This window comes from Nicotiana sylvestris, chromosome 8, assembly GCF_000393655.2.
Source record: "Nicotiana sylvestris chromosome 8, ASM39365v2, whole genome shotgun sequence".
NCBI classification, from domain to species: Eukaryota; Viridiplantae; Streptophyta; class Magnoliopsida; order Solanales; family Solanaceae; genus Nicotiana; species Nicotiana sylvestris.
Window position 1 is genome coordinate 121,018,311 of NC_091064.1, and position 26,727 is coordinate 121,045,037.

The 26,727-nt window shown below is 40.3% G+C and overlaps 1 protein-coding gene and 1 non-coding gene across 2 annotated transcripts; one reads left to right on the plus strand and one right to left on the minus strand.

The window, feature by feature from the left end:
* Positions 1 to 497: 497 nt before the first annotated feature.
* Positions 498 to 3,145, minus strand: LOC104243232 (uncharacterized). Its single transcript, XM_070154453.1, has 6 exons — positions 2,838 to 3,145; positions 2,355 to 2,695; positions 1,930 to 2,154; positions 1,509 to 1,862; positions 1,227 to 1,360; positions 498 to 1,028 (listed from the first exon to the last, which is right to left on the minus strand). Exons 1-6 carry the CDS (start codon positions 3,143 to 3,145, stop codon positions 498 to 500), a joined length of 1,893 nt encoding a protein of 630 aa, XP_070010554.1.
* Positions 3,146 to 10,449: 7,304 nt separating this feature from the next.
* Positions 10,450 to 10,522, plus strand: TRNAV-UAC (transfer RNA valine (anticodon UAC)). Its single transcript has one exon. It is a non-coding gene; the product is annotated as a tRNA-Val (tRNA).
* The last annotated feature ends 16,205 nt before the right edge of the window (positions 10,523 to 26,727 follow it).

Below are 26,727 nucleotides of genomic sequence, written 5' to 3' on the forward strand. Positions count from 1 at the left end.
CATGCACCTATTCACAAGCAGTATTAACAGCTTCTGCCCAGAAATTCATTGCAATCCCACTATCAATCAACATTGTCCTTGCCATGTTTTTAAGAGTTTTATTCTTCCTCTCCACAACACCATTTTGTTGAGCTGTTCTTGGAGCTGAAAAATAATTAGTGATACCATTTTCAATACAGAACTCATCAAATTTGGCATTGTCGAACTCTATCCCATGATCAGACCTGATGCAAGCTACATTATTACCCCTCTCCACTTGAATCTTTTTTACGAAGGCAACAAACACTTCAAAAGTTTCATCCTTGGTTTTGAGAAATAGAGTCCAGGCGAATTTGGAGAAATCATCAACTATAACGAAGACATATTTCTTTCCTCCCCTGCTTGCCACCCTCATAGGTCCACATAGATCCATGTGAAGAAGATCAAGTGGCCTTGAGGTACTGACTTCCTTTTTGGGCTTGAATGGGGATCTGACTTGCTTGCCTTTTACACATGTATCACACACTTTGTTGATCCTTGAAGCTTGACTTGGTCAGACCACGAACCAAGTCCTTCCTGACCAATCTGTTCAGTAACGTGAAGCTTGCATGACTCAGCCTCCTATGCCATAATTCAGCATCATCATCAACATCACTTAGACAGCTGAGATCACCATTCTGCAGAGAGTTAAAATAAGCAACATAGATATTTTTGTATCTTTTTGCTACTAGCACCACCTCACCAATCATTAGGTTTGTGACTGTACATATTTTTAACACAAATTCCACCTTGTTTCCCTTGTCACAGATCTGGGAAACACTTAGCAAGCTATACTTCAACCCGTTCACGTAGTACACATTTTCGATTGAGTGTGAGAGAGACTTCCCAATCTTTCCAACTCCCAGAATGTATCCTTTCTTGCCATTTTCAAAGGATACACTCCCTCCTTGCAGGGCCTTATGTGGAAGAAAATCATTTGTACTTCCAGTCATATGCTTTGAACAGCCATTATCCATGTACCATTGTAGGCTGCTCCCTTTCACTGTTCCCTGCACAAGAAAATCGGGAGTTAGACTTAGGAATCCAAACGAGTTTGCATCTCTTGTAATGAGGAAAGGGGTGAATGAGGGATCTTCTAGTCCAAGAAGGCATCATACATTTTTTATATGAAGAACCAGGTTCTCTACCAATAGTTACTTTTTCAACAAAAACTTTATTTTTCTATTGTGACTGAAATCTGGCCTTACAGTTTTCTTTAAAGCTCCCAGTATTGCCATAGTAAGTGCAAAGCCAATTGTTAGGTACAGTAATGTATTTGCTATGAGGGTTGTAGGGAGTATTTTCCCTTTGGAACCCAATTCCCTGCATGTTTCCCCCATTGCTGGTGCACATGGCAATGATAGCATCAGAGGACCAGGTCCACTTAAGTAATTTTTCGAGATCACTCTTTACTCTTCCTTGTTCTTCCTGAAGTTATTTGTTTTTCTCAAGATCAACACACAGGCTGGACTTCACTAAATTTAACTCACATTCAAGCTTAATGTGTGCCTCACTTGCTAATTCCTTTCCCTTTTGAGATATTTCAGGCCTACTCTCCATTTTAAGTTCCCCAATTGTTTCCTTCAAGTCCACTACCTCCACTAATAGGTCATCTCTCTCATGCTCAATGTTAGCAACTCTCTCAGTTAGGACTTCTTTTTCCTTTCTTACACACTCAATGGTCTCTTTTAGTTCTACCACAACGACCATTAGATCATCTCTTTCATGTTCTATATTTGCAATTTTTTCATTTAAGGCATCCTTTTCTTTCTTCAGGTTCTCAATTGTTTCCTTTAAATCAACTACAATGACTCCTAGGTCATCTCTAGTCTGTTCTGCTTCTCCTAATTCCACAGTTAAAGCATTTTTATCATTTATAAGACTATGATAAGCATCAATTAACACATTTGCCAAAGACATGAGTTTTTTTAGGAGAATAAGATTTCAGATTTCTCTGAACATCCAGAAAATTTACCTCATCATTGTCTTCATCATCATCATCATCAGACTGAGCCATCAAGGCAAAGATTGAGTCATACTCAGTTGCTTCACTTTCTACTGCCATCATTGAACTATCACCATTATCATTTTCTTCTTTAGATTCGCTGGAGGAGTCTCCCCATGTAGCAAGATTTGCTTTATAACATTGTCAGTGGCATTCTTTCTCTTGAAGCGTTTATCTAGAGCCGGGTTCCTCTTGGCTGCTTTGTCAAAGTTGTTTTTGTGCTAATCTTGATTTAGGAGAGGTAAATCCTTGATGAAGTGTCCTGGCTAGCCACATTTATGACAAAGGTCATAATTTTTTGGCTTGCTAGAACTGCCCCTTTTTAGAATACCTCCATTCCTGCGAACCATCTTTTGGAATCTTCTTGTAAAGTAAGCTATATCACCATCCTCACCACTTGAATCATTGATGTCTGTTTTGAGGACCATGTTCTTCTCCCTTTTGGGTTCTCTTCTTTCATTGTCCTTCATCTTCTTCATTTCATATGTTTTCAGATTACCGACAAGCTCATCAATGGTTAGCTCCTGCAAGTCCTTCGCCTCTGTAATAGCGTTCACTTTACTTTCCCAGGAGCTAGGCAGGACACTGAGAATTTTCCTGACAAGCTTGTTTGTTGGATTTCCCCAAGAGAGTGAAGCTCGTTGATGATAAAGGTAAAACGAGAATGCATATCTTGAATGGATTCATCGTCCTTCATCCTGAAGAGCTCGTATTCAGTTGTAAGCATGTCAATCTTTGATTGCTTAACTTGTGTTATTCTTCGTGAGCCGTTTGGAGGGCTTTCTAGATTTCCTTAGCTAATTGGCATGCCGACATCCTGTTGTATTCATCAGGACCAATACCACAAACAAGAATTTTCTTTGCACAAAAATTCTTTTCTATGGCCTTTTGGTCAGCATCGTTGAATTCCTTTCTTGTTGTGGGAACAGTTACAGCTGCAGTTGGATCACCAACAATCTTGGTAGGAACGAAAGGTCCATCACAGATGACATCCCAAAGCTTGGATTCTTCAGCCATGATGAAGTCGTGCATTCTAGTCTTCCACCATCCATAATATTGGCCATTGAACCTTGGTGGCCTGTAGGTAGACTGGCCTTCTTCAAAATTTGGAGGAGCAGCCATAAGGATCCTTTCTAGGTGTTAGCCTGATAGAAAGAACGTTCTCTAATACCAATTCATAGAATTTAAGGGTCTACCAAACTATATAGAGAACCAGGTTCTCTATTAGTTCCCACAGAAACCACACACACTGCAGTAAGTAAATGACAAGAGGAATTTTACGTGGAAAATTCCCAACTCAACGTGATTAAAAACCATGACCTACCCTTGTAGGATTTCAACTTCACTATTGAGCAACTTTTAGATTACAACCTACTACAAGCCACTTTGTAATAGTTCTATGACAATGACTTTACAACTCGACTAACTCTAGCCAAGACACAAACACAAGGGTTTATGATTTACAAAGGGTTTCCTACACAATGCTTCTAACTAATCTAAGTAGGAATTATAAGTAAAGAACTATTACAAAGTTATAACTCAACTAAGGACATAAAATAGCTTGATATGGGGAACTGGTCCGTAGCAATGTTGTTCTTTGTTCTTGATGCACTTGAGAATCATTTTCTTGATGATCAATTACAGTGAATGTGCTTGAGTAAATTCTCTAAGTGCTCAAGTGATTTGTTTTACCTTATTTGATGTTAATAATGCATTTATGACATCACTTGGAATGATGTAAGCAAGTTAGGTAAAAGACACTCCCCCATAAAGTTGACTACTGCACTGTTTCTGCACTGTAACATGTGTAGGCAGCAACTTTACAGCTGAGGCAGTTGACTAGTCCAGTTTCCTCAGGAAATGGTAGCTATATGTTCCCTCTGTTGTTCCTTTGACTCTGAAGAGTTGAACCATATCCCAAGCTGGAACCTTTTGATCTTAAGGTCTTGGGAATGTGTAACAGGTTCCTTATGTGGTTCTTGACAGTAAGTTTGTTAGATCATCAAAATATAACAGGGATACACATATAACCTATCAGGAGCCATAAAATCATGGTATCATTACATCGATTCCAATAAATCTCACATTGTTCGTAGCAGACAAGGCTTTGAGTACTGCCCACCTCCATCTAGAATAACTTCTTCCATGAAAAATGGAGTTGACGAATGACGAGCAGCATTCCTGGTGAATTTGAAGGGTGCAAGTAGTATGGGTGAGTTGAATCAGTCATAGTTGTGTTTCCAGATTCCATAGTAGAAGTTCCTTTCCTCGATTCCCCAATAGAGATCTCTTTCGAAGAAGAAACCATGATGAGAAACTGAATATGCAGGGGGAAAAAGAAATAAATGAAGAAGAAAGAAGATAAATGAGAAAAGCTGACATAGGATTACCTCTGCTTTGATACCATAATAGGATAGGATATTTGGAGAATTTTCTGATTGTATTTCTTGATGGATAACATTGTACCTGTTCATTTTTATATACAAGTAAGAAAAATGTTGCTTTACTGTGTGCATGTCTATTTCTTATTCAGTCTATGCTAACTAATTCTAAAATTTACATTTTGTCCTATGTACGAGAATTTGGATATTCATCCACCTAGCAAAGACACAAAATTACACAACTATTCTATTTTTGTTATAAATAGAATTATATCTAACGCGAATGTCTATATTTTAGAGAGATTTTAGGGTTTGTTACTTGGTGGCTAAGTCACCTTTTTTCCTATAAATAGAGGGGTTCTATTCCATAATAATTCATCCCAAATCAGTAAGAATTCTCTCTCTCTCTCTACTTTTCTCTGTAATATTCTTCTTCTTCTTTTATTATTTTATAACCCGTTATCAGCACGAGACTCTAACCAATTGAGTAGAGAACGGTTGTTTTAATTTGAAGATATACTATTAATTCGTTGTCTAGCATTTGAAAAATAAGCCACCCAAAGATATAGAATTTGCCTGAGGCTCTTGGGTGAATACATTGATATTCCTGTACTAGGCATATTCTTCGATCACCAGTCACTGGGATACATGCATGGCGCTCAACTTGTACATAATATTGAGCATAATGATTGTAAATATTTTCATGAACTTCCTCCAGGAATAAATTCTAGATTTAAGCTAAGTATTTTACCTTATTTTTCTCTCTTAAATTCTTGAAATTCTATCATTTAATTTTAAATACAAGCAAAGACAATAAAATTTGACTATAACTCTAATGGAATTTATAAGAAATTCTAACCATCCGAAGTGGTAAAATTTCTATATCTTGTCATGATCAAATTCATATATGATTGTGGGCACAAGAAGTGAAAACCCGTCCCATTGAATTTGCTTCATTCTCATTCCCTTAAGAGAATATGGTAGCAGTATGTGATAAGTCTGAAAGAATATAAAATTATTACCGTAAAGATATCAATGCTGTGGACATAGCAATAGATGAAATTATAATCGTCATCATTGTGGTAATGCGAACAATAAGGATTCTCAAAATAATTCTTCACTCTGTGAAATTAATGTTTGTCATTGATTTGACATGAGATTTTGTAAAGCACATAGAGATGATTATGGTCCATTCATAATGTGAATGTGACAACATGTGATTTATGAATATATATAATTATTCTTGGAAGAATATGAATATGCTAGTGGTAATGAATATACCAAACTCACCCCTAGAAAAGAGTTTGAGATGAAATAAGAAAATAATTTTATTATTATTACATGAATGATCATTGATCACGTACCTATTGTAATTATGCCAAAATATTATGGTAATGTGATTATTACAGGACAAAAGTATGGAAGCAACATATCTTGCCTATAATGATGTTGACTATGACCATAATGGCATAACTTTCTCTTTGAAATATATATTTACCATATGGATGTTGATAAATATGTGGTAGGACAAAATTAATTGAAAGCTCTGGAAGAGCCAATTATACTATTTTGGAGAAATAAAATTGAGTATCAATAAGGCATTGTGTTGTAGTGAGTCTCAAAGAAACTTATTGAGTTTCTAAAGTATTCGCGTAAGCGGTTGAAGACTATAAATAAAGGAAAGATTTGATATCTTTTATTACGATAACTTATAACGGAGTAATATATATGAAAAAAGTTACCCGCTTTATTCTCCAGTTTGTACTACCCAAATAAACGAATGCCACAATAAAGTAGAAGTTTATTGATATAAAAATCCATATCGTAATAAACTTGGAGTTTATTGATAATTGCACATGTCATGGTGTAAACCTGAAGTTTATCAATATTGATAATTTATTCAGTAGGCATAATTGGTTTAGCCATGTTAATTTAAGTATGATGTGCAAAAATAAAAGAGAATTCACATGGGTAAATATTAAAAAACTAGAATGTTCTTTACGAATTCTCTTATGTTGCTTGTTCTCGTTAATTAATAGACCAACTAAAATTGGGATTGAATCTCATGAATGCTGGAAATATCAAAGGTGAATATGGGTTCATGCACCTGCCATGTATACCACATAAGATGCATCTATGAAATGACTACATGTGCAAATATTATTAACCCGCAACATGATGTTTGCCAGATAACTTGCTCAATAATTTAATTTAGAGTATATTCCAGATTTTTTATTCAAGATAGTTTATCTTAGTAAGTTGGTTTACATCACAGTTGGTTTAGCAAAATGATTTATTGAGTGCTTCAACTTAATATCTAAATTATTGCTTATGAGAACAAAGTTATTTATTTCAGTTTGGTATACATTATATATGAAAGTATATTACATTCTCCCTTCACAAATGGTTCAGGGTCAGGAACCAAATAATTCTATCTTATTATTATTAATGTGCGATGTATATTTTGATTAGCATCATAACACACAAAGGTGGGTTTTCAAAGTTGAGGAAGCAAGTTAGTTTTCTTAACATGAGGGATAGACAAGATAAAAGTTGAGAAAAAGTTACGTGGAATGAATTATCATTTATACATCTAGTCCTCGAATAAGATAGTATGAACTTGAAGTTCATAAAAAAATAATTCATTTGCAATATATTGCAAAGTATTCCACACAGATTTGCTGACCCAAAGAAAGTAACTATATTCTTACTATAAATACTCCTATTAGAATAAGTCCTAGAAAGGCAAAGTCTATAGTATGCTTAAAGCATATAGACAAATCTGTTTCAAATAAAATTCTTGATAAAGAAGATGAGCAAATGATCAAAACGATCATAATAAAGAGGCAAGTGATCTAGAAGATCACATGGGATAACACTTCTTAAAATCTCAGGAGAGGTTCGGGTACCCGAAAATATGAATGAAAAGATCTCTATGTTATGTCTTTATATGCCAATCTCTGAAGGATTTAAATTACTTAAAGCATATAAAATTCTTGGTCATGAAATACTACATCCTAAGTGTAATTTGTACACATTATGTATCTTGCTATAACTATAAGCATGATAATGTGATAGCGAGAATACATCTATGGAGATATTGAAAATGTCATTCCACGACATTATATGAAGACATTATATATCTATCAAGAATGATGATTTTAAGGTGCAACATATCATTCATGTTAATATGGCTGATTTGTTTATCAAATCTTTACCAACGATCTTTTGAAGATGGTTCACAAGATTGGAATGTGAAGGCTCAAAGATGTGAATTGATTATCTCATCAGGGAGAGTTAATATGCGTTGTACTCTTTTTTCCTTATAAGGCTTTGTCCCACTGAATTTTTCTTGCAAGGTTTTTAACGAGGTAACCAAAAAGCGTATTATCAGATATGTGTACTTTTTTTCCTTCACTAGAATTTTTTTCACTTGGTTTTATTTTAATTAACGTTTTAACGAGGCACATTATCTATTGAATAGACATTCAAAGGGGGAGTGTTATAAATAGAATTGTATTTAAAGTGAATGTCTATATTTTAGAGAGATTTTAGGACTTGTTACTTGGTGGCTAAGTCACTTTTTTTCCTACAAATAGAGGGATTCTATTGTAATTCATCACAAATCAATAAGAATTCTCTCTATCTACTTTTCTCTTAATACTCTTCTTCTTCTTTTATTATTTTATAATAATTTTGTTTTATTTGGTGGGCGCCAATTGTATCCTTTGTGCCTTTTTCAGCTGAGATTTCACATTGCGCCTAAAATATTCTATTTTGGGTCTGGAGTCTTTAATTATTGGACCCGAGTACATGTTGGACCGAAGCAATCTTGATTATATTGGAAATCTCCTTTGTAAATAATTGAGAAACTTACGCAAATATTCCAAATAAGTCTCAACTTACCAACCTCCAACCATTAGTCATAGACTTACAAAAATTAGCCAAGCACGTATAAATTGAAAAACCAAATAAATAAGGTTCTTTCTCTCAAAGAATCATATACAAAAATCAGCTTTTATATTTTTAAGCGTGAATAACAACATTAGATACAAGACGGAAAGTAAATTTCATGGATAAGGTAGCAAATAAAGTGATGAAATACAAAAAAAAAAATATTCCAACAATCTAAGCAAAAAAGGAACTTTTTCTATGGGTATAGTTGAAATTTATTAAAAACATATGAGTCAATATACAAAATTTGTGGAAGATTGGAGGTGATTTGGATTGGTTTTGTATCAAAATTCGTTATTAAATCGTGTTCATAAAATTCTTCTGCGATATATGTATCACACATATATCTCACACACAGGTATATATGGATACACAATTGATACAAATATGATACATATGTGATACACAAATGATACATCATATGATACACATATCATTTTTTTCATGTTCAGTTTTTACTTTGAATTTTCAATTCAAACCACCTCAAAACTTCATCAAATCATCCCAAAATTGAGATTCAAGCTCCTTAAGATGTACCCAATCTATTCCAATAATACCACTCAAAAGAATGCAAAACTTTGACCTTTTTTTTGCTACAAATAACTAATTGGTTAATATTAGTAATATTTGGCTAATATTAGTAATATTTTATAAATTGTCCAATTTTTGTGATGAGCTACTTATAAATAGACATGGTTGGCAGTTTCCCTAAATATTAAGGCTTCTGAAAAAAATTAGACAAAGACTTCGTCTCTTCCTCTTCTATACTTTATAACAACAACAACAACATACCTAGTATATTCTCACAAGTAGGGTCTGGAGAGGGTAGTGTGTACGTAGATCTTACCCCTGCTTAATAAAGGTAGAGAGATTATTTCCAATAAACCCTCGGCTCAGAAAGGGTCAGAAGAAGAAGGTAAAGAATAAGAAAAAGGAGAAGAACAAAGAGGAAGGCGGAGAAAAGGAAAGAGAAGGAAGAGAGAAGAAAAAAGGGAGAAAAAAATAAGTAATACCAAGTAGTATGAAGATCTAAGAGTATGAAGGAACATGAGTGCTACTAAAACTACATGTAAGAAAATGAGAAATGTTTAAATACCTACTAACTTTCTATCCTAATCATCGAGTATGAAGATCCTGCTATCAAGGGTCATGTCCTCAGTAAGCTGAAGCGGCGCCATGTCCTACCTAATAATCTCTCCCCAGTACTTCTTTAGCCTGCCTCGACCTCTTCTCAAACCCGCCATGGCCAAACTCTCACACCTCCTAGCGGGAGCATCACTACTTCTCCTCATAATGTATTCGAACCATCTCATCCTTGACTCCCGCATCTTGTCCTCCATGGAGGCCGCTCCCACTTTGTCCCGAATGGCTTCATTCCTAATCTTATCTCTCCTAATATACCCACACATCCATCTCAACATCCTCATTTCTGCTACTTTCATCTCCTGCATATGGGAGTTCTTGACAGGCCAACACTTAGCCTCATACAACATTGTTGGTCTAACCATCACTCTGTAAAATTTACCTTTAAGTCTTGGTGACACATTCTTATCACATAAAATACCAAATGCGAGCCTTCATTTCATCCATCCCGCCCCAATGCGATATGCTACATATTTCTCAACCTCCCATTTACCTTGGATAATAGACCCGAGATACTTGAAACTACCTCTCTTAGGGATAACTTGAGCATCAAGTTATACATAACCACATTTGTTTCATGAGTTCCGTCACTGAATTTGCACTCCAAATATTCAATTTTGGTCCTGTTCAACTTAAAATCTTTTAGACTCCAAGGTCTGTCTCCAAACCTCCAACATTGTGTTACCCCTCTTTGCGTTCGCCTCTTCTATACTTTATCTTCATCTTTATTGTTTCGGATAACAGATAAACTTTGTTCACCAACAATTAGACTTTGCTCGCACATATCAAGGAAACTTGTTTGATAGAAGGTGATCATTTCGTTGGTGCCGATCACGGTGCTAGTGATTTTGAATCGTAATACTGTGTACAATGAACAAGTGCATAATCTGTACTTTTTTACGCTAGCGAATGTATGGCCTAGATAATACTAGAACATACAATATGTAAGTTGCTGTGGTGTAGTGGTTATCACGTTAGTCTTACACACTAAAGGTCCCCAGTTCGATCCTGGGCAGTAACATTTGTTCTTGTTTTTTATAATTGCTTTATCACCTGATATATATTCTCTCTTTAGCTACACTACTTTTGTGTCTTGCTTTGGAGTAAAGTGACCTATAGTTGGTTCCTATTAAAAGATCAGATTAGATCACTATACATTCATGATCAATACTGCATTTGTTATAAGCTACTTATGTTTGAACATTTTTCGTACCCTCCTTAAGCCTACTTCTGTTTAGAAATTTTAAGACATAAGAGAAGATCGCAAAACATGTTTCAATATTATTTTATTGTGTCAGAATCTTGATAAAATTAAATCTACGAAATATTGTTTGATTAGATCACTATACATTCATGATCAGTACTGCATTTGTTATAAGCTACTTATGTTTGAACATTTTTCGTACCCTCCTTAAGACTACTTCTGTTTAGAAATTTTAAGACATAAGAGAAGATCGCAAAACATGTTTCAATATTGTTTTATTGTGTCAGAATCTTGATAAAATTAAATCTACGAAATATTGTTTGATTAGAACACTATATATTCATGATCAGTACTACATTTGTTATAAGCTACTTATGTTTGAACATTTTTCGTACCCTCCTTAAGCCTACTTCTGTTTAGAAATTTTAAGACATAAGAGAAGATCGCAAAACATGTTTCAATATTGTTTTATTGTGTCAGAATCTTGATAAAATTAAATCTACGAAATATTGTTTGATTACTAATTTTCTCAGTGGGTACACTTATATAAGATGACATATGATTGGCACGCATACTGAAAAGGAAATAAAGCATTACTACTATATATAAATGGCTGAGGGACGAACGCTGCAGTAAAAGTTGTACAAAAAGCATATGAAAATTGTACTGTCAAGGTATTCTTGAAATTGTGTATATATTGAGGGGTAAAATAATAAGTTTCTCTCTCTATAGAAACATGCACCGTGCAACTGTAAAAACACGTGTACTGTTGTCCTCTCCACAAAACACGTGTACTGTAAAAACTTAGATACGGAAGCTTATTTTCTCTCACTAACCGGCGAGGATTTGGAATTTACTACTCGGTGGTGTTCTTCCATGTCTCAGTCCTGTTAATCTCTCCGATTCCCTGAAATTCAGGCTAACTCTAATGAGTGGTTGTCTTTGCCCATTTCTATTGGTATAAGCACAATGTGGTGGGTACATATGAGTTCCAATTCTTCTGATATAATTTCTTGCTGGAAGTTTTCATGGATGGTAATTATGAACCATAGCATAGCATACATCAAGCTACCAACGACATAAGAGTAAGGAATACGAGACATTTCCTTTTTCTCTTCATCAGTAGATGGACTCCGACTAATACTCAATTTGAAGTGTTTAGCAAGAGGAGTACTAACCACTTTTGCATCTGTCATATTGAACCTCTTGAGTACCTTCTCAATGTATTGCTTTTGGGACAAACATAACTCCTTTCTATTTCTGTGTCGGTGGATTTAAATGCCCAAGATTTTCTTTGTTGGCCCCAGGTCATTCATCGCAAACGATTTGCTCAACTGCTTCTTAAGGACTGCAATTTTGGATTGATTCTTGCCAACAATAAGCATGTCATCCACATAAAGCAATAAAATAATAAAATCATCATCAGAGAACTTTCTGGAAGAATACACAGTGGTCTGAAGAAGTTTTCTTGTACCCTTGTTCTTCTATGACAGATTCAAACTTCAAATACCATTGCCTTGGAGCTTGTTTCAATCCGTACAAGCTCCTTTTCAATTTGCAGATATAATTTTCTTTTCCCTTAGTTACAAAACCCTCAAGTTTCTCCATATAAATCTCCTCATCTAAATCACCATAAAGAAAAGCAGTCTTGACATCCATCTTCTCAACCTCTAAATCTAGACTTGCGGCTAAGCCTAGAACCACACGAATAGAAGACATCTTCACAATAGGGGAAAATTTCATCAAAGTCAACTCCCTTCTTCTGGCCAAAACCTTTAACAACTAACCTCGCCTTGTATCTACGCGCAGAGTTATGGTTATCTTGCTTTATTCTGAATATCCATTTGTTAGATAAAGCTCTCTTACCTTTCGGCAATTTCACTAACTCATATGTACCATTCTCATGGAGTGACTTCATCTCATCTTCCATGGCTTCGATCCACTGATCTTTGTGAGTATCTTGCATGGCTTCATCATAATTCTCAAGTTCTCCCATGTTAGTCAAAAGTACATACTCATCAGAAGGATATCGCATAGATTTTTGCTTCTCCCTTGTAGATCTTCTAAGAGAGGTTTCAGGAGCATTCGAAGTAGTTACCTGTGCAGGAATTGGTTGCTAATCAACCACAACTTCATCAACTAGAGAATCCATAACATCTACACCATAATGATCATTTTGATCTTGATCACTATCTCCTTCATTGTCTTGGGTTCCTCCATATACAATAGGTGTCTTAGCAATAGAAACTGGATCAATATCAACTAACCTCTCATTACTCTGAGAATCTATCTTCTCAGCTTTGTCAATATCTTCAATAGTCTGGTCTTCAAATAATATTGCATCATGACTTCTAATAAGTTTATTGTCAACTGGATCATAAAAATGATACCCAAACTCATCTTGACCATAACCGATAAAGATGCACTGCTTAGTTTTGACATCCAGTTTCGATCTCTCATCTTTAGGAATATGCACACAAGCTTTACACCCAAAAACTCTCAAGTGATCATAAGAAACATCTTTGGAAAACCAAACTCTGTCTGGGACATCACCATCCAAAGCAACAACAGGAGACAAATTGATAACATAAGCAGCAGTGTTAAGTGATTCCACCCAAAATATATTTGGAAGTTTAGCCTTTGAAAGCAAGCATCTAACTCTCTTAACTTGAGTTCTATTCATCCTCTCTACCAAACCATTCAATTGAGGCGTCTTGGGCAGAGTTTTATGATGACGAATTCCTTGTTCCTTGCAATAGTTATCAAAGGGACCACAATATTCACCACCATTATTAGTGCGAATACATTTTAATTTCTTCCCCGTCTGTCTCTCAGCTAAGGCCTGAAATTCCTTAAACACGCCAAGTGCATGATATTTAGATTTCAAAGGATACACCCAGAGCTTACGAGAATGATCATCAATGAAGGTCACAAAGTAAAGTGCACCACCTTTTGACTTTACTTTAAAAGAACCACACAAATCAGAGTGTACTAGCTCCAATAAATCGGGCTTTCTTGGAGGATGGCTATGAAAGGAAACTCTTTTCTGTTTGCCAGTTAAACAATGTATACACCTTTTTAGCTTTGCTTGTTTCACTCCAAAAAGCAGACTTTTCTTAACCAAACACATAATCCCCTCTCACTCATATGACTCAATCTTCGATGCCACAATTCTGATAAAGTATCACTTTTCACCAGATTCTGGAGCTACCTCACATGCCACACCAAGAAAAGATTTTTTCTCATCTTATACTCCTATTGATTCTGGAGTGTTAAAGATGGGAAATGCCAGTGAAGTTAAGGTGTTTGGTATTGGCACAGTTTGTTTGAAAACTAATAACGGTTCAACGTTAGTTATTCAAGATGTCAAGCATGCTCCAGACTTTCCTTTCAATTTGATCTTCGCAGGAAGATTAGACGATGAAGGTGTTAGGTGTTAGGTGTTTGTCCAGATTTTCTTACTATAATTAGTTTTCCTATCTCATAAATGAAAGGACAACATATTTACCATAATTGAATTTTTCTTTTCCTAGAAGGAAAATATAATTAATCCATATTTGGGTAGTCCCTTTTCTTGTAGGAAAAGGTTTTGAGTTCTATAAATTGAAGATTCGGCCTTCTCATTCAGTAGCATCCATAATGTAGCCATATGGGGTTTGAGAGTCATGTTTAGGGGGAGAACTTTACGGGACAAGTGTTAGTGTGCCACTTGTATTTGCCTCTTCGTGAGGTTGTTCTCTCGATACTTTGTACTCTCTTTTATTATAATGGATTGCTCATCTCTGTCATGGATGGAGGTCAGTTGACCGAACCACGTTATATGTTTGCGTCTCTTTTGGTATATTTCTCTTTTGTTGTTGGATTTATCATCATTGAAGGTTTGCTTTGCTAGCTTCCGCATGATACCTGATTTTTCTGGTCCTAACGAGTGGTATCAGAGCGAGGTTCAAGACAGGTTCATCTTGGCGGGTTCAGTTCTAGTCGCAACATATTTGGTGATAATCGTGATTTTTGTTTGAGAAATTTGACCAGTATGCTACGCCTGTTGAGACAAATTTTGTGGTGGAGATTTGGAGGTGCGACATGTTGAAGGCTATGTGAAGAAGGTGGATCAAGTTTATTCTGTCAGAAAATTCAGGCCAGGGGGGAGAATTGTTAGGTGTTTGTCCAAATTTTCTTACAATAATTAGTTTTCCTATCTCATAAATGCCAACATATTTACCATAATTGGGTTTTTCTTTTCCTAGAAGGAAAATATAATTCTTCCATATTTGGCTAGTCCCTTTTCTTGTAGGAAAAGGTTTTGAGTTCTATAAATTGAAGATCCGTCCTTCTCATTCAGTAGCATCCACAATGTAGCCATATGGAGTTTGAGAGTCATGTTTAGGGGGAGAACTTTACGGGATAAGTGTTAGTGTGACACTTGTGTTTGCCTCTTCGAGAGGTTGTTCTCTCGATATTTTATTGTGTGCGGTGAAATCCGGGGGACCGATTTCCCCTTGACATAATGCTTCGAAGAGTGACCCCAGAAACACCGGATCTCGGGTCAGTTGCTTCCTCGAAACCTGTCAATGCCCTGCTAAGAATAACATCGGTTGAAGCCCCAATGAACGCAGGAATCCTCCCGAGGAATGCACCCGGGGTCGATCAAATCTACTCAAATGGCTCGACGTCAGCCCACATGCGACGTAAGGCTAACAGGCTGTCACATCTCATTCTCTTTTGTCATACTACACATCTTGTACATAGTTTGGGAGTCCCCTTCCTATAAAAGGGGGGTCACCAACATCTTGTAGAGTAGCTCCAATCATCCTACTCAAGGGCAATAATATCTTCTCTCTTCCTCTCTTATCTAATTTGCTTATTCCCCTTGGCTCAAAGCCATTTATCTTCGGTCATTCTTCTTGTTTATCACTTGGTACTAGCTCGAGGCCATCTCTGTATTCATCTCCTCTTAACTTGTTCTTCATTATATAACGTAATATCGGCCGAAAGAGCTTTGTTTAATTATATCTTTAACTGTTATCCCATCCCCGGCTATCCTCGATAGTTCGAGATCGATACTAACGCCGACCCCGAAGTCCCATCGACCATCTCTGCATCCGGGCAACAACCCCTACCTTCGGTTTGGTTACTACCTCTTTTTACCCCGCATTTCATCGTTAAACTTAGCATTCTTAGCATTAACTGCTTTAACAACTAGCTCGAGAAAAGATCACGTATTTTTAGAATCCCATTTACAAATTTAATTGTTGTTACCATTTTCACGGTAAATAGTTTGGCGCCCACCGTGGGGCTAAAAATAATAGTGATTATTTTCTTGCTGGTTTTCATTACACAAATACACATCAGCTTTCACACTTTTTCTTGTCCAAGATCCTTTGACTTCAGGCGAAAATGTTCGGCTCGGTAAACGGAGTTGAGAATGACAACCTCGAAAATCACGGGGAAAATGGCGTGGTTGTCCTAGCCACTGGAGCACCTCCGCGGAATCTTGATATTGCTCCCGGATCAATCCTAGCGGACGCAGATTCGCAGGACGCACAACAAGTCGACGAAACTTCTCACATCGATAGGAGAGTATGGCACAGCAACCAACAGGAAGCTCAAAAAACCTCGGCCCGGGAAGAACAGGAAGTTAGTCTTCATGTTATTTTTGAAATGTTGCAGGCACAACAACTGGCCATTTCTCAGCTGCAAAGCAATCCAAGAACCCCCAGCACAGCGGCGCCAGAGACGGCTCCCCTCGCTGAGCGAGCACTCGAAAGGTCAAGCAACAACGGGTTAGTGGCTGACCCCGCCATTGTAAAAATGCTCGAGGACCTCACCAAAAGGATCGAATCAGGTGAGAGAATGATTGCAGCCAACAACAAAAAAGTCGAGACCTACAACTCCAGGGTCGATCAGATCCCAGGTGCGCCCCCGGTACTCAAAGGTTTGGATTCAAAGAAGTTCATTCAGAGGCCGTTCCCCGAGGAAGCAGCCCCGAAGCCTATCCTGAAAAAATTCAGAATGTCGGAACTCCCCAAGTACAACAGCACCTCCGACCCTAACAAACATGTCACTGCTTACACCTGCGCAGTAAAAAGGAACGACATAAAAAATGACGAGATTGAGTCTGTATTGCTGAAAAAATTCGGAGAAACGCTTTCAAGGGGGGCCATGATGTGGTACCATAACTTGGCTCTCAACCCCATAGATTCGTTCGCCATGCTAGTAGACTCCTTCGTAAAAGCACATGCCAGAGCCATCAAGGTAGCAACGAGGAATTCCGACGTTTTCAAAATCAAGCAGAGAGAGAACGAGATGTTGCGAGAATTCGTATCCTGCTTCGAGATATAACGGATGGAGCTGCCACCAGTCTCCGACGACTGGGCGATGCAGGCCTTCACCCAAGGCCTGAACGAACGAAGCTCAATGGCTTCAAAATAGTTGAAGCAGAATCTAATCGAATATTCGGCGGTGACCTGGTCGGACGTTCACAATCAATACCAGTCATAGATCAGGGCCGAGGATGACCAACTGGGAGCCCCTTCGGGTTCAGTATACCCAAACAGACTCCTATCAAAAGAGTCGAAACCAAGCAAAGAAAGGTACCAACCGTACCATGAAGACAGAAGGAACTTACCGAGGCGCAACCTACCTCGCAACGATCGGAGGATAGATCGAGGACAGGATCCTCGGGGGCTCGTCAACAGAACCAGGTTCGATCGGAACATGGTGCTGACAAACGCGCCCCACTTATCGGAATACAACTTCAGCATCGACATATCAGACATCATGTTCGCTATCGGCAAAATCAGGGACGCCAAGTGGCCCAAACCAATATAGTCGGACCCTTTACAGAGAAATTACAACTTAGTGTGTTAGTTCCACAACACACACGGTCACAGGACCGTGGATTGCCATCAACTACGAGAAGAAGTGGCCCGACTACTCAACAAAGGTCACCTTCGGGAATTCCTTAGCGATCGGGCCTAAAATCGGTTTCGAGACAGCAAGGCAACCAAGAAGAATGAGGCAAACGAACCGCAACACGTCATCCACATGATCATGGGGGCGTCGATGCCCCGCAGGAACCCGTGATGAGGAGAACAAAAATATCCATCACCAGGGAAAAACGGACTCGGGGATATATCCCCGAAGACGCCCTCACTTTCAGCGAAGAAGATACCAAGGCCCTGTCTCAACCCGACAATGATGCCCTGGTAATCTCCATTTTTGTAAATTCTTTTCAGATAAAACGTGTACTCGTGGATCGTTCCCACCACTCGGGTCCTCAATGGGTTCAACATGGTGAGCGAAACAATGAAAGGAGAAATCGTCCTTCCAATTACCGTGGCCGGCACAACCCAAGACACCAAATTCCATGTCATCGAGGGAGATATGAGGTATAACGCCTTGTTTGGGCGACCGTGGATACACTGCATGAGAGCAGTGCCATCCACCCTCCACCAGATGATAGAATTTCCGATGAAAGACGGGGTCAAAACCATCTATGGGGAACAACACGCGGCAAGGGAAATGTTTGCAATACACGACGTGTTATCAGTGCCCATACCCCCGCTCCCGAATAAGCCAGTGGGCGAATCAAGTATCAACCCCGATCGGGTTTGACAAAACGAAGTAGAGATCTGCATCACATGTCCGCCCTCGGGCAGTCATAATAAGCCAATCTCAAGGCGCCACCAGCATATCTCATTTCAAGGTACAACCATTCCTTTTGTTTCATTTTGAATTAAGAACTAACCCTCATGTAGGAACTCGACCGGAGATACCAGAACGCTAACACTATCAGGAGGCCTCGAGACCCCCAAAAGCGCGCCCCTTGCACTCTTTTCCTTCGACCGAGTTTTTTCCCAAAAAAGAAGGGTTTTTAACGGCAAGGTTTTTAATGAGGCAACATCTGTGAAGCTGCCTAAAGGGGAAACTCCACGAATTGCTCGAAGCCACCCTAACGACCAACTATCAAACGGCAGGGGGCATTCCCTCTGGAAGCCACCCAATTCGAAGGAGGTGGGGAAATGCAAAGCAAAAGTTCCTACAGGGAGATGATGTATCGGGCCAAACGGTCGATGTAATCAGACCCTGCCAAAGCGGGAGCATGTACTATTATATTGGGCAATCAAAAAATACCCCTTTTTCCATGAAAAAAGAGAAAGGCTCCTTCTTAGACTATGGCAACGTGAAAATTATTGGAGCAACCAAACTCGACCTAAAAATAGATCGACTCAGCACAACAACACGTGTATTGCGTCAATGGATCAGAGAATATCTTCCAAACAAATCATTCTCCAAAAGGGAAAATCACAGTATAATATCGACAGAAGCCTCTCCGCCAAATATGTCCCGAGATACTCGGAGACTTAAACGATTCAGCACCCATACGACCCCAGGGTCGGAACCCCGGGCTCACAAAGCCCTCACAATGCAACTCCGAGTTCGCTAGAAGCGGTCTTCAAGCTTAAACAAGCTCGATGACTCGAAAACTATCGCCAATCGCCGTACACTGGAAATCCGAAACTGTAAGACCCTAGCGGGCAAACTAGGCATAACCAGATCTATTTTACATAACACAAACTGTAAGACCTCAATAGGCATGATAAACTATAAGACCTCAATGGGCATGACAAACTATAAGACCTCAACAGGCATGAAAATCCCGAAGTTTAGGCTATACACCTCATTTGTAAGAATCCCTAAAGGGCATACCCTCGGTGTAGATGCCTAAACTATCACTTGGGATCAAAAATGGATACGGCCAAACGCACATGACTACAATCAAAACGGCTGATACATCCAAAATAACACGACTCGGGGACGCCCGGCTGACGCTAAAAATTGCAGGCCACTACTTCGAATATACTTCGGAAATAACTGGTTAAAACAGGCTTCTCTCAATAGGCAAAAACGAGCTCCGACCATGTCGGATCCAAATCGCAAGAGCATCGATCTACTTGACCTACGAGCTATGAACCTTACGAGGTGCTCGAAACATCACCGACAACGACTTGAAATCGAGGTTCCTCTAGAACCGATGACGGGTCAGGCAAAAATACTCTAAAAGACCTTAACGAGCAGAAACAAAGCCTACAAAAAAGCCCACGGGCAAAAACAGCGTAAGAGCCATTGTTGCCAGCTAAGCAAGCCTACGAGCCTCATATTAAAAGGTCTCTACGACCAAACAGCGTAAGAGCTATTGTCGCTAGCTAAAAAAAAATTTGACAACTTGAGGATTAAAATGAGCTCGAATCGTAACCCAATTCGAAGACCGGATCCAAAATAGTTAACTACTCTGGGACATATACTGAAAGGTCTCAACAACCAAGCGGCATAAGTGCCACCGTCACCGGCCAGAAACTTAAAGAAATTTAAGGGTCGATTACAGCTCGAATCGCAACATGACTCGGAGACTGGACCCGAAAACTGTAATGTGCCTAAGGGCATGACATAAGTGCCACTGTCGCCGGCCAGAAACTCAAAAAACCATTTAAGAGTCGATTACATCTCGAATCGCAACGCGACTCGGAGACTGGACCCGAAAACTGTAATGTGCCTAAGAGCACGGCATAAGTGCCACCGTCACCGGCCAGAAACTCAAAAAAAAATTAAGGCTCGATTACAGCTCGAATCGCAACGCGACTCGGAGACTGGACCCGAAAACTGTAATGTGCCTAAGGGAACGGCATAGGCGTCACTGTCGCCGCCGGCTGAGTAAACCTCTGGTCCGCGTGCCCGTAAGTTCACTTCAACCCAAAACACAAAGGGCCATCATCATCCGCCCATGCATGAAGGAAAGAGCTTGAGGGTCAATTGAAGCTCGAGTCACAATGCGACTCAGAGACTGGACCTAAAATGATTGGAACGGCAAATGTCCAGGGGCATGAGATAAAAGCAAATACTACCTACCCACAGGGGCACAAAAAATGCAAGGGTGAGGAGGCTCGAGCCGAAGCCCGGCTCGGAGACTAAGCCTAAACAGCCAGGCCAAGTACGGAGGCCCCGGAACCTACTCAAGTCAAGGATCACACTTGAGAGCCCCCGAACCTACGAGGATTCTACCGAACATCAAAACCAGCCCGCCCGGTCGAAAGCAATAACAAAGAAAAAGGTACAGAAGAGATAAAGCTTCAAATTCCTTCTTATATATTACATGCGCAAAAAAGGCGCATTCTCCATCTACATGCATATTCTGCATATATAAGAAACAAAGCGACAAAGCGGCAAAATCTACACTCCATACTAAAAAGGCTACAACTTGTCAAAATTCGCCCTTCGCAACTTCAGCAAGAAGTGACTAAGCGCCACGATTACTCCCCCTTACTTGAGCCAATTCCTCCGGGAAAACGGAGCCCCTTGCACTGACCTCCTCGAGTGCTTCTCTTCGGGATCTGCAATGAACATATTCCTCGATCCCCTTCTATCGATCGAGGGTTCGCTTCAGCTCAGCTTGGGCATCGGCAGTACCCTTCATACGAATCGCCATCTCCCGATTAGCCTTGGTTCGACTTAGTGCCACTTCGGCCCAAGCATCAATTATCTCAGCTCTAAAACTTCGGAAGATCAGATTCGAAGTTTCCCAATCATACCAGGACGAACTTTGGCGCTGCCACAAGGAATTGGACCTCGAAGGCAGAGACCTTGGACGAGGCATTCGTCCCCTCCAAAGCTTGAGCCTGCACTTGAGCCCTTAGCTCCCCACAAAAAACTCTGACGCGGTTGACGTCGCCCTTAAACCTTAAAGGTAGAAAGGGTCAAAGTGCGTACTAAAAGAAGTCACCTGCTCTATCAAATATCTCTCGTAGTTTGGGCTCCGATACGCCTCATATCGCCAATACTGCAGCTCATCTTCCTTCTCTTCGCTAAGGAGCCTAAGGGACTCGCCCTCATCCAGAATATTTTGAGGCTTGGTCCCTTGACAAAGCAGTGGGGACCTAAGCCTGTCACAGGCCCACACGAGGAAGGTCCAGTAGAGGAAGGAAGGCAACAACAACAACAACAACAACCCAGTATAATCCCACAAGTGGGGGTCTGGGGAGGGTAATATGTACGCAGACCTTACCCCTACCCCGAAGGGTAGAGAGGCTGTTTCCAGGAGACCCTCGGCTCAAAAAAGCAATAGGAGATGATATATTAGTACCATAGAAATGCGTAATAAAAATAACAACAATAACAACAACAATATATAAGAGATACGAAATATGGAATACAGGATACAAAATACGAAATACGAAATAGATGGCTTGGTATAGTACAACTAGAAGGGAAAGCCCTGCATCAATAGACGACCAATGACATTCCTAGTCTAACTCCTAACTGGATAGTCTCCCTCTATTGTGCTGTAGAAATATTCACACTCTCCCCTAACCTACAACCTTAATGCTCGACCTCCATAATTCCCTATCAAGGGCCATGTCCTCAGTAATCCTAAGTCGCGCCATGTCCTGTCTGATCACCTCTCCCCAATACTTCTTAGGTCTTCCTCTACCTCTCCGCGTGCCCACTACAGCCAGTCGCTCACACCTCCTCACCGGTGCATCAGTGCTCCTCCTCTGAATGTGCCCGAACCATCTGAGTCTTACTTCCCGCATCTTGTCCTCCATGGGGGCCACACCCACCTTCTCTCGAATATCTTCATTCCTAATCTTATCCATCCTTGTATGCCCGCACATCCACCTCAACATCCTCATCTCTGCTACTTTCATCTTCTGGATGTGTGAGTTCTTTACCGGCCAACATTCAGTTCCATACAACATGGCAGGCCTAACCACTGCTCTATAAAACTTACCTTTTAGTAACGGTGGCACTTTCTTGTCACACAAGACTCCCGACGCTAACCTCCACTTCATCCACCCCACCCCTATAGAGGAAGGAAGGCACGGATGCTAAATTCGCCATCGTCGTAGGTAGAGCCGGTGAAGCGCGAGGCACACCGCCTGAAGTGCATCTTTTCATCGCTTCAAACAAATAACAAGGGTTTCGAAGGTGTGGCACCAGCAGCTAACACCTAGGAGGAACGATTCACCCAAGCCCGGTCTCTGCTTTCCCCAAATAAGCAGCCATTAAAGGCAGGCTTCGATGACCCCCAAGGAGGCGAAAGCAGCCTCACATTGCATATGGGAAAGGCGGCGACAATTCAAAAACAACCAAGAGCACCAGCCATCAGCACCATATCCGGCGCCGCTGTAATAGTCAACCCCAGAGGCCTCCATCGCGATAAGACAAAGCCCCAGAAGGCCAACAATGCCTTCGCCAACACAAGATTAGCGCACTACCTCAAGGCCTCTGCCAAAGGAAGCCAGCTAGCAAATGCAGTTGTTTTTAACATACATTCATACGGAACAGGCCCCAGATGTTGATCTGGATGGTCCAAACGCAGGCAGACCTCCGCACGGAGACCGCATTCAAGAAGCCATTGGCGTCCCTAAACCCGCCAGCCAGCCTCCTCTCAAAGGCTACTACGAAGTCCAAAAACACACGCCTTCACGGTAAGGATCCAGCGGCTCGAGGTTACTGGTCCTATTCAGGGTCAGAACACAAAGGACCCTATGCGAAGCCATTTTTATCAATCAAAGGCTCCAAGAAGGATCGAGGTAGCACCTGAGCATGGGTAACTCCTCAACAGAAGTCAATCACATATGCTCCAAAGGGCTATCTACAATCAGTCCGAAAGGGACCCCCTGGTACCTAAAAATGACCTTCACTCGGGATACCATTCTCGAGACCCAAGACTCCACCAACTACCTCCATGCGATTCGGAGAATCCGACGGCCCAAACCTATCAGATCAACTTAGGCTCGATCCGAAGTATAACAACATGCTCGGAAAGAAGCCATACCAATCAACAGAAGATCGGGAAAAATGCTTGCATCCGAGCTAAGCATCGGCAGCTAACAACGGAGGAAGACGTCCAAGGGCCTGGAAGGGCATGAGAACATACAAAAGCAAGGCAAGAATTGAAAGCAAGAGTCAAGAAAAGGTATATTCATATTCATAAAGATCCATAAACAACGGCCCTCAAGGGGTCCTTACATGGTTACAGAAGCCCGCAAGGGGATCATCACGCATAAAAGGAAATCTAAAGATATGCATACAGCAAAAGCCTAAGAGGCTAGCCTACTTTTTATGCAGCATCTCTGTCGTCATCCCCTCAGGCATGTGACCTCAAAGAAAATATTTTCCAAGTCTGAGGCCCTCGAGGACCTCATCTCGATTCTTTAGAATGGCATCTTCAAAAGGAAGAGAGATGTGGGAAGGAGACGAGAATTGGCTGGGTGAAAAATCTGGCTGTCATGAACCCCGCCAGTATCAATCCCACAAATCCACTTCTGGAGACGTTGCCTCGGCCCGGGAAGCAACAGCCAGCGGGTACCACCCCCCCCCCCTAGGAACCAAAAGGGGTGCAACGCACCGAGCTAAGGGAGGAGGGTGAGCAGCAGTGTATAATCCGAGCCCCCTCTTGAGCAGCGATGCATAGTCCAAAAATACCCCCTAGGGTAGGAATTGGCCCTCTGCCTCATCACCCCGAGTTGACAACAACAGCAACAACAGCAATATCATGGTGGTGCAACTCCGTCCAACCGAAAAGAAACCAAGAAAGAAGTCAAGGCGCATATGGCGTAAAATCTTGAAGCCTCACGCCTCAAACACGACAAGATGGTAGAGATGCAAGACAGAAGGAAAGGAAGAAGAGATAGGAATCGTAGGGAGTTTGAATAAAAAATCCAGCCGCAAGGAGCCCCATTTATAGGGGAGGCAAAGAAACCGAGGGCGTCATTACCGCCCTCGAAAAATGTAACGACAGGCGCAATCAATGCTTTCATAGAAGTTGAACCTATAGCAACGGTACGATTCCAAAGAGCAAAGGGTCGTAACTTTTCAGGTGATTCTGAAGACGCGAAAAGGCGAAGCACCTCGATACCTATCAAAGGAGAGCAGCATCATCGACACGACGCCGCTACAAGAGATCGGGAAAAAATATGTCGATACCGTTTCTTATCACTTCCATCTAAGAAACGCGGAGACTATCTGTGTGCGGTGAAATCCGGGGGACCGATTTCCCCTTGACATAATGCTTCGAAGAGTGACCCCGGAAACACGGGATCTCGGGTCAGTCACTTCCCTCGAAACATGTCGATGACCTGCTAAGAATAACATCGGCTGAAGCCCCGACAAACGCAGGAATCCCCTCGAGGAATGCACCGGGGGTCGATCAAATCTACTCAAGCGGCTCGACGTTAGCCCACATGCGACGTAAGGCTAACAGGCTGTCACATCTCATTCTCTTTTGTCATACTACACATCTTGTACTTAGTTTGGGCGTCCCCTTCTTATAAAAGGGGGGTCACCAACATCTTGTAGAGCAGCTCCAATCATCCTACTCAAGGGCAATAATATCTTCTCTCTTCCTCTCTTCTCTAATTTGTTTATTCCCCTTGGCTCAAAGCCATTTATCTTCAGTCATTCTTCTTGTTTATCACTTGGTACTGGCTCGAGTCCATCTCCGTATTCATCGCCTCTTAACTTGTTCTTCATTATATAACTTAATATCGGCCGAAAGAGCCTTGCCTAATTATATCTTTAACTTTTATCCCATCCCCGGCTATCCCCGATAGTTCGAGATCCATACTAACGCCGACCCTGAGGTCCCATCGACCATCTCTGCATCCGGGCAACAGCCCCCACCTTCAGTTTGGTTATTGCCTCTTTTTACCCCGCATTTCATCGTTAAACTTAGCATTCTTAGCATTAATTGCTTTAACAACTAGCTCGAGAATAGATCACGTATTTTTAGAATCCCATTTACAAATTTAATTGTTGTTATCATTTTCACGGTAAACATTTATACTCTCTTTTATTACAGTGGATTGCCCATCTTCGTCGTGGATGGAGGTCAGTTGACCGAACCACGTTATATGTTTGTGTCTCTTTTGTTGTTGGATTTATCGTCGTTCAAGGTTTGCTTTGCTAGCTTCCACATGACACTTGATTTTTCCAGTCCTAACAATTTGAGTATCCCCTCCCAATGAATCCCTCAAAGCCTGGGAATCATCTCGGTGGGAGGAAAATGACTAATGGAGCATGCACTAAACTTCTTCTTAGACTTACTGATGAAGGTCGTGATCTTTCTAATATTGGGCTAAAAATGGTAGTAACAAGTTTATTACTATAAAGTAAACACGAGTACTAGAGTTGACTGAAACGTGTGCAACAACCTATATATATACTTTTGCTCTCCTACTATTGTTTCCACGGGTAAGCATTCTAGGTGCCTTGAATAGTAGGTTGTTAATATGTTTAACTTAGTGCTGATAAATTCTACTAATATCATCATGCTTCTCGATATTAGTCTTTGTGATGCTTTATCCTTTCTACCAAAAGTATGGCATTTTGAAACTCACTATTGTATTGGGAAAAAACTGAATTTACATTGAAGGTGACGTGACATGACACGAGGACTGGTCAAATGGTCAAAACAGGATGATCAGTTAAGAGGCACGAGTGACAACAGATACGGGGAAAGGAAAGCTAAATAGGCACGAGAGGCAATTCGAATAATACAAGCTTCGTACCTATTTAGGTCATTTAAAGCCAAGAGATCAGAAGGCATTGAAGACATGGATATGATGACGAAAAGGAGTCCAAATTCAATATTAAATACCCAATACGTTAGAGAATTGGTATTAAATAGGAATGATTGTGTAACGTCTTATTTAATGTCATTTATTGCTCATAATTGTCTCATTAAGACTAAGGTATTACTCCTTTACTTAGAATCAACTATAAAAGGAGGAGGTCTCGTCATTTGTAAGGACAGAGGATATCATCAACATTACATTGGAATACAAACCTATTTACTACTTATTTGTCATTCTCAAAAAGTCTATTATTTCTTTTTCGTCTCTTGATTATCAGTAGCCCGAATTTCTATTTGTCTTTAACTTTGACCAAAGAATCATATTTTTGGTTAAACAAATTGGTTCCGTTACCGGGAAACTGATAATCTTTTCTTTGAAGCTACA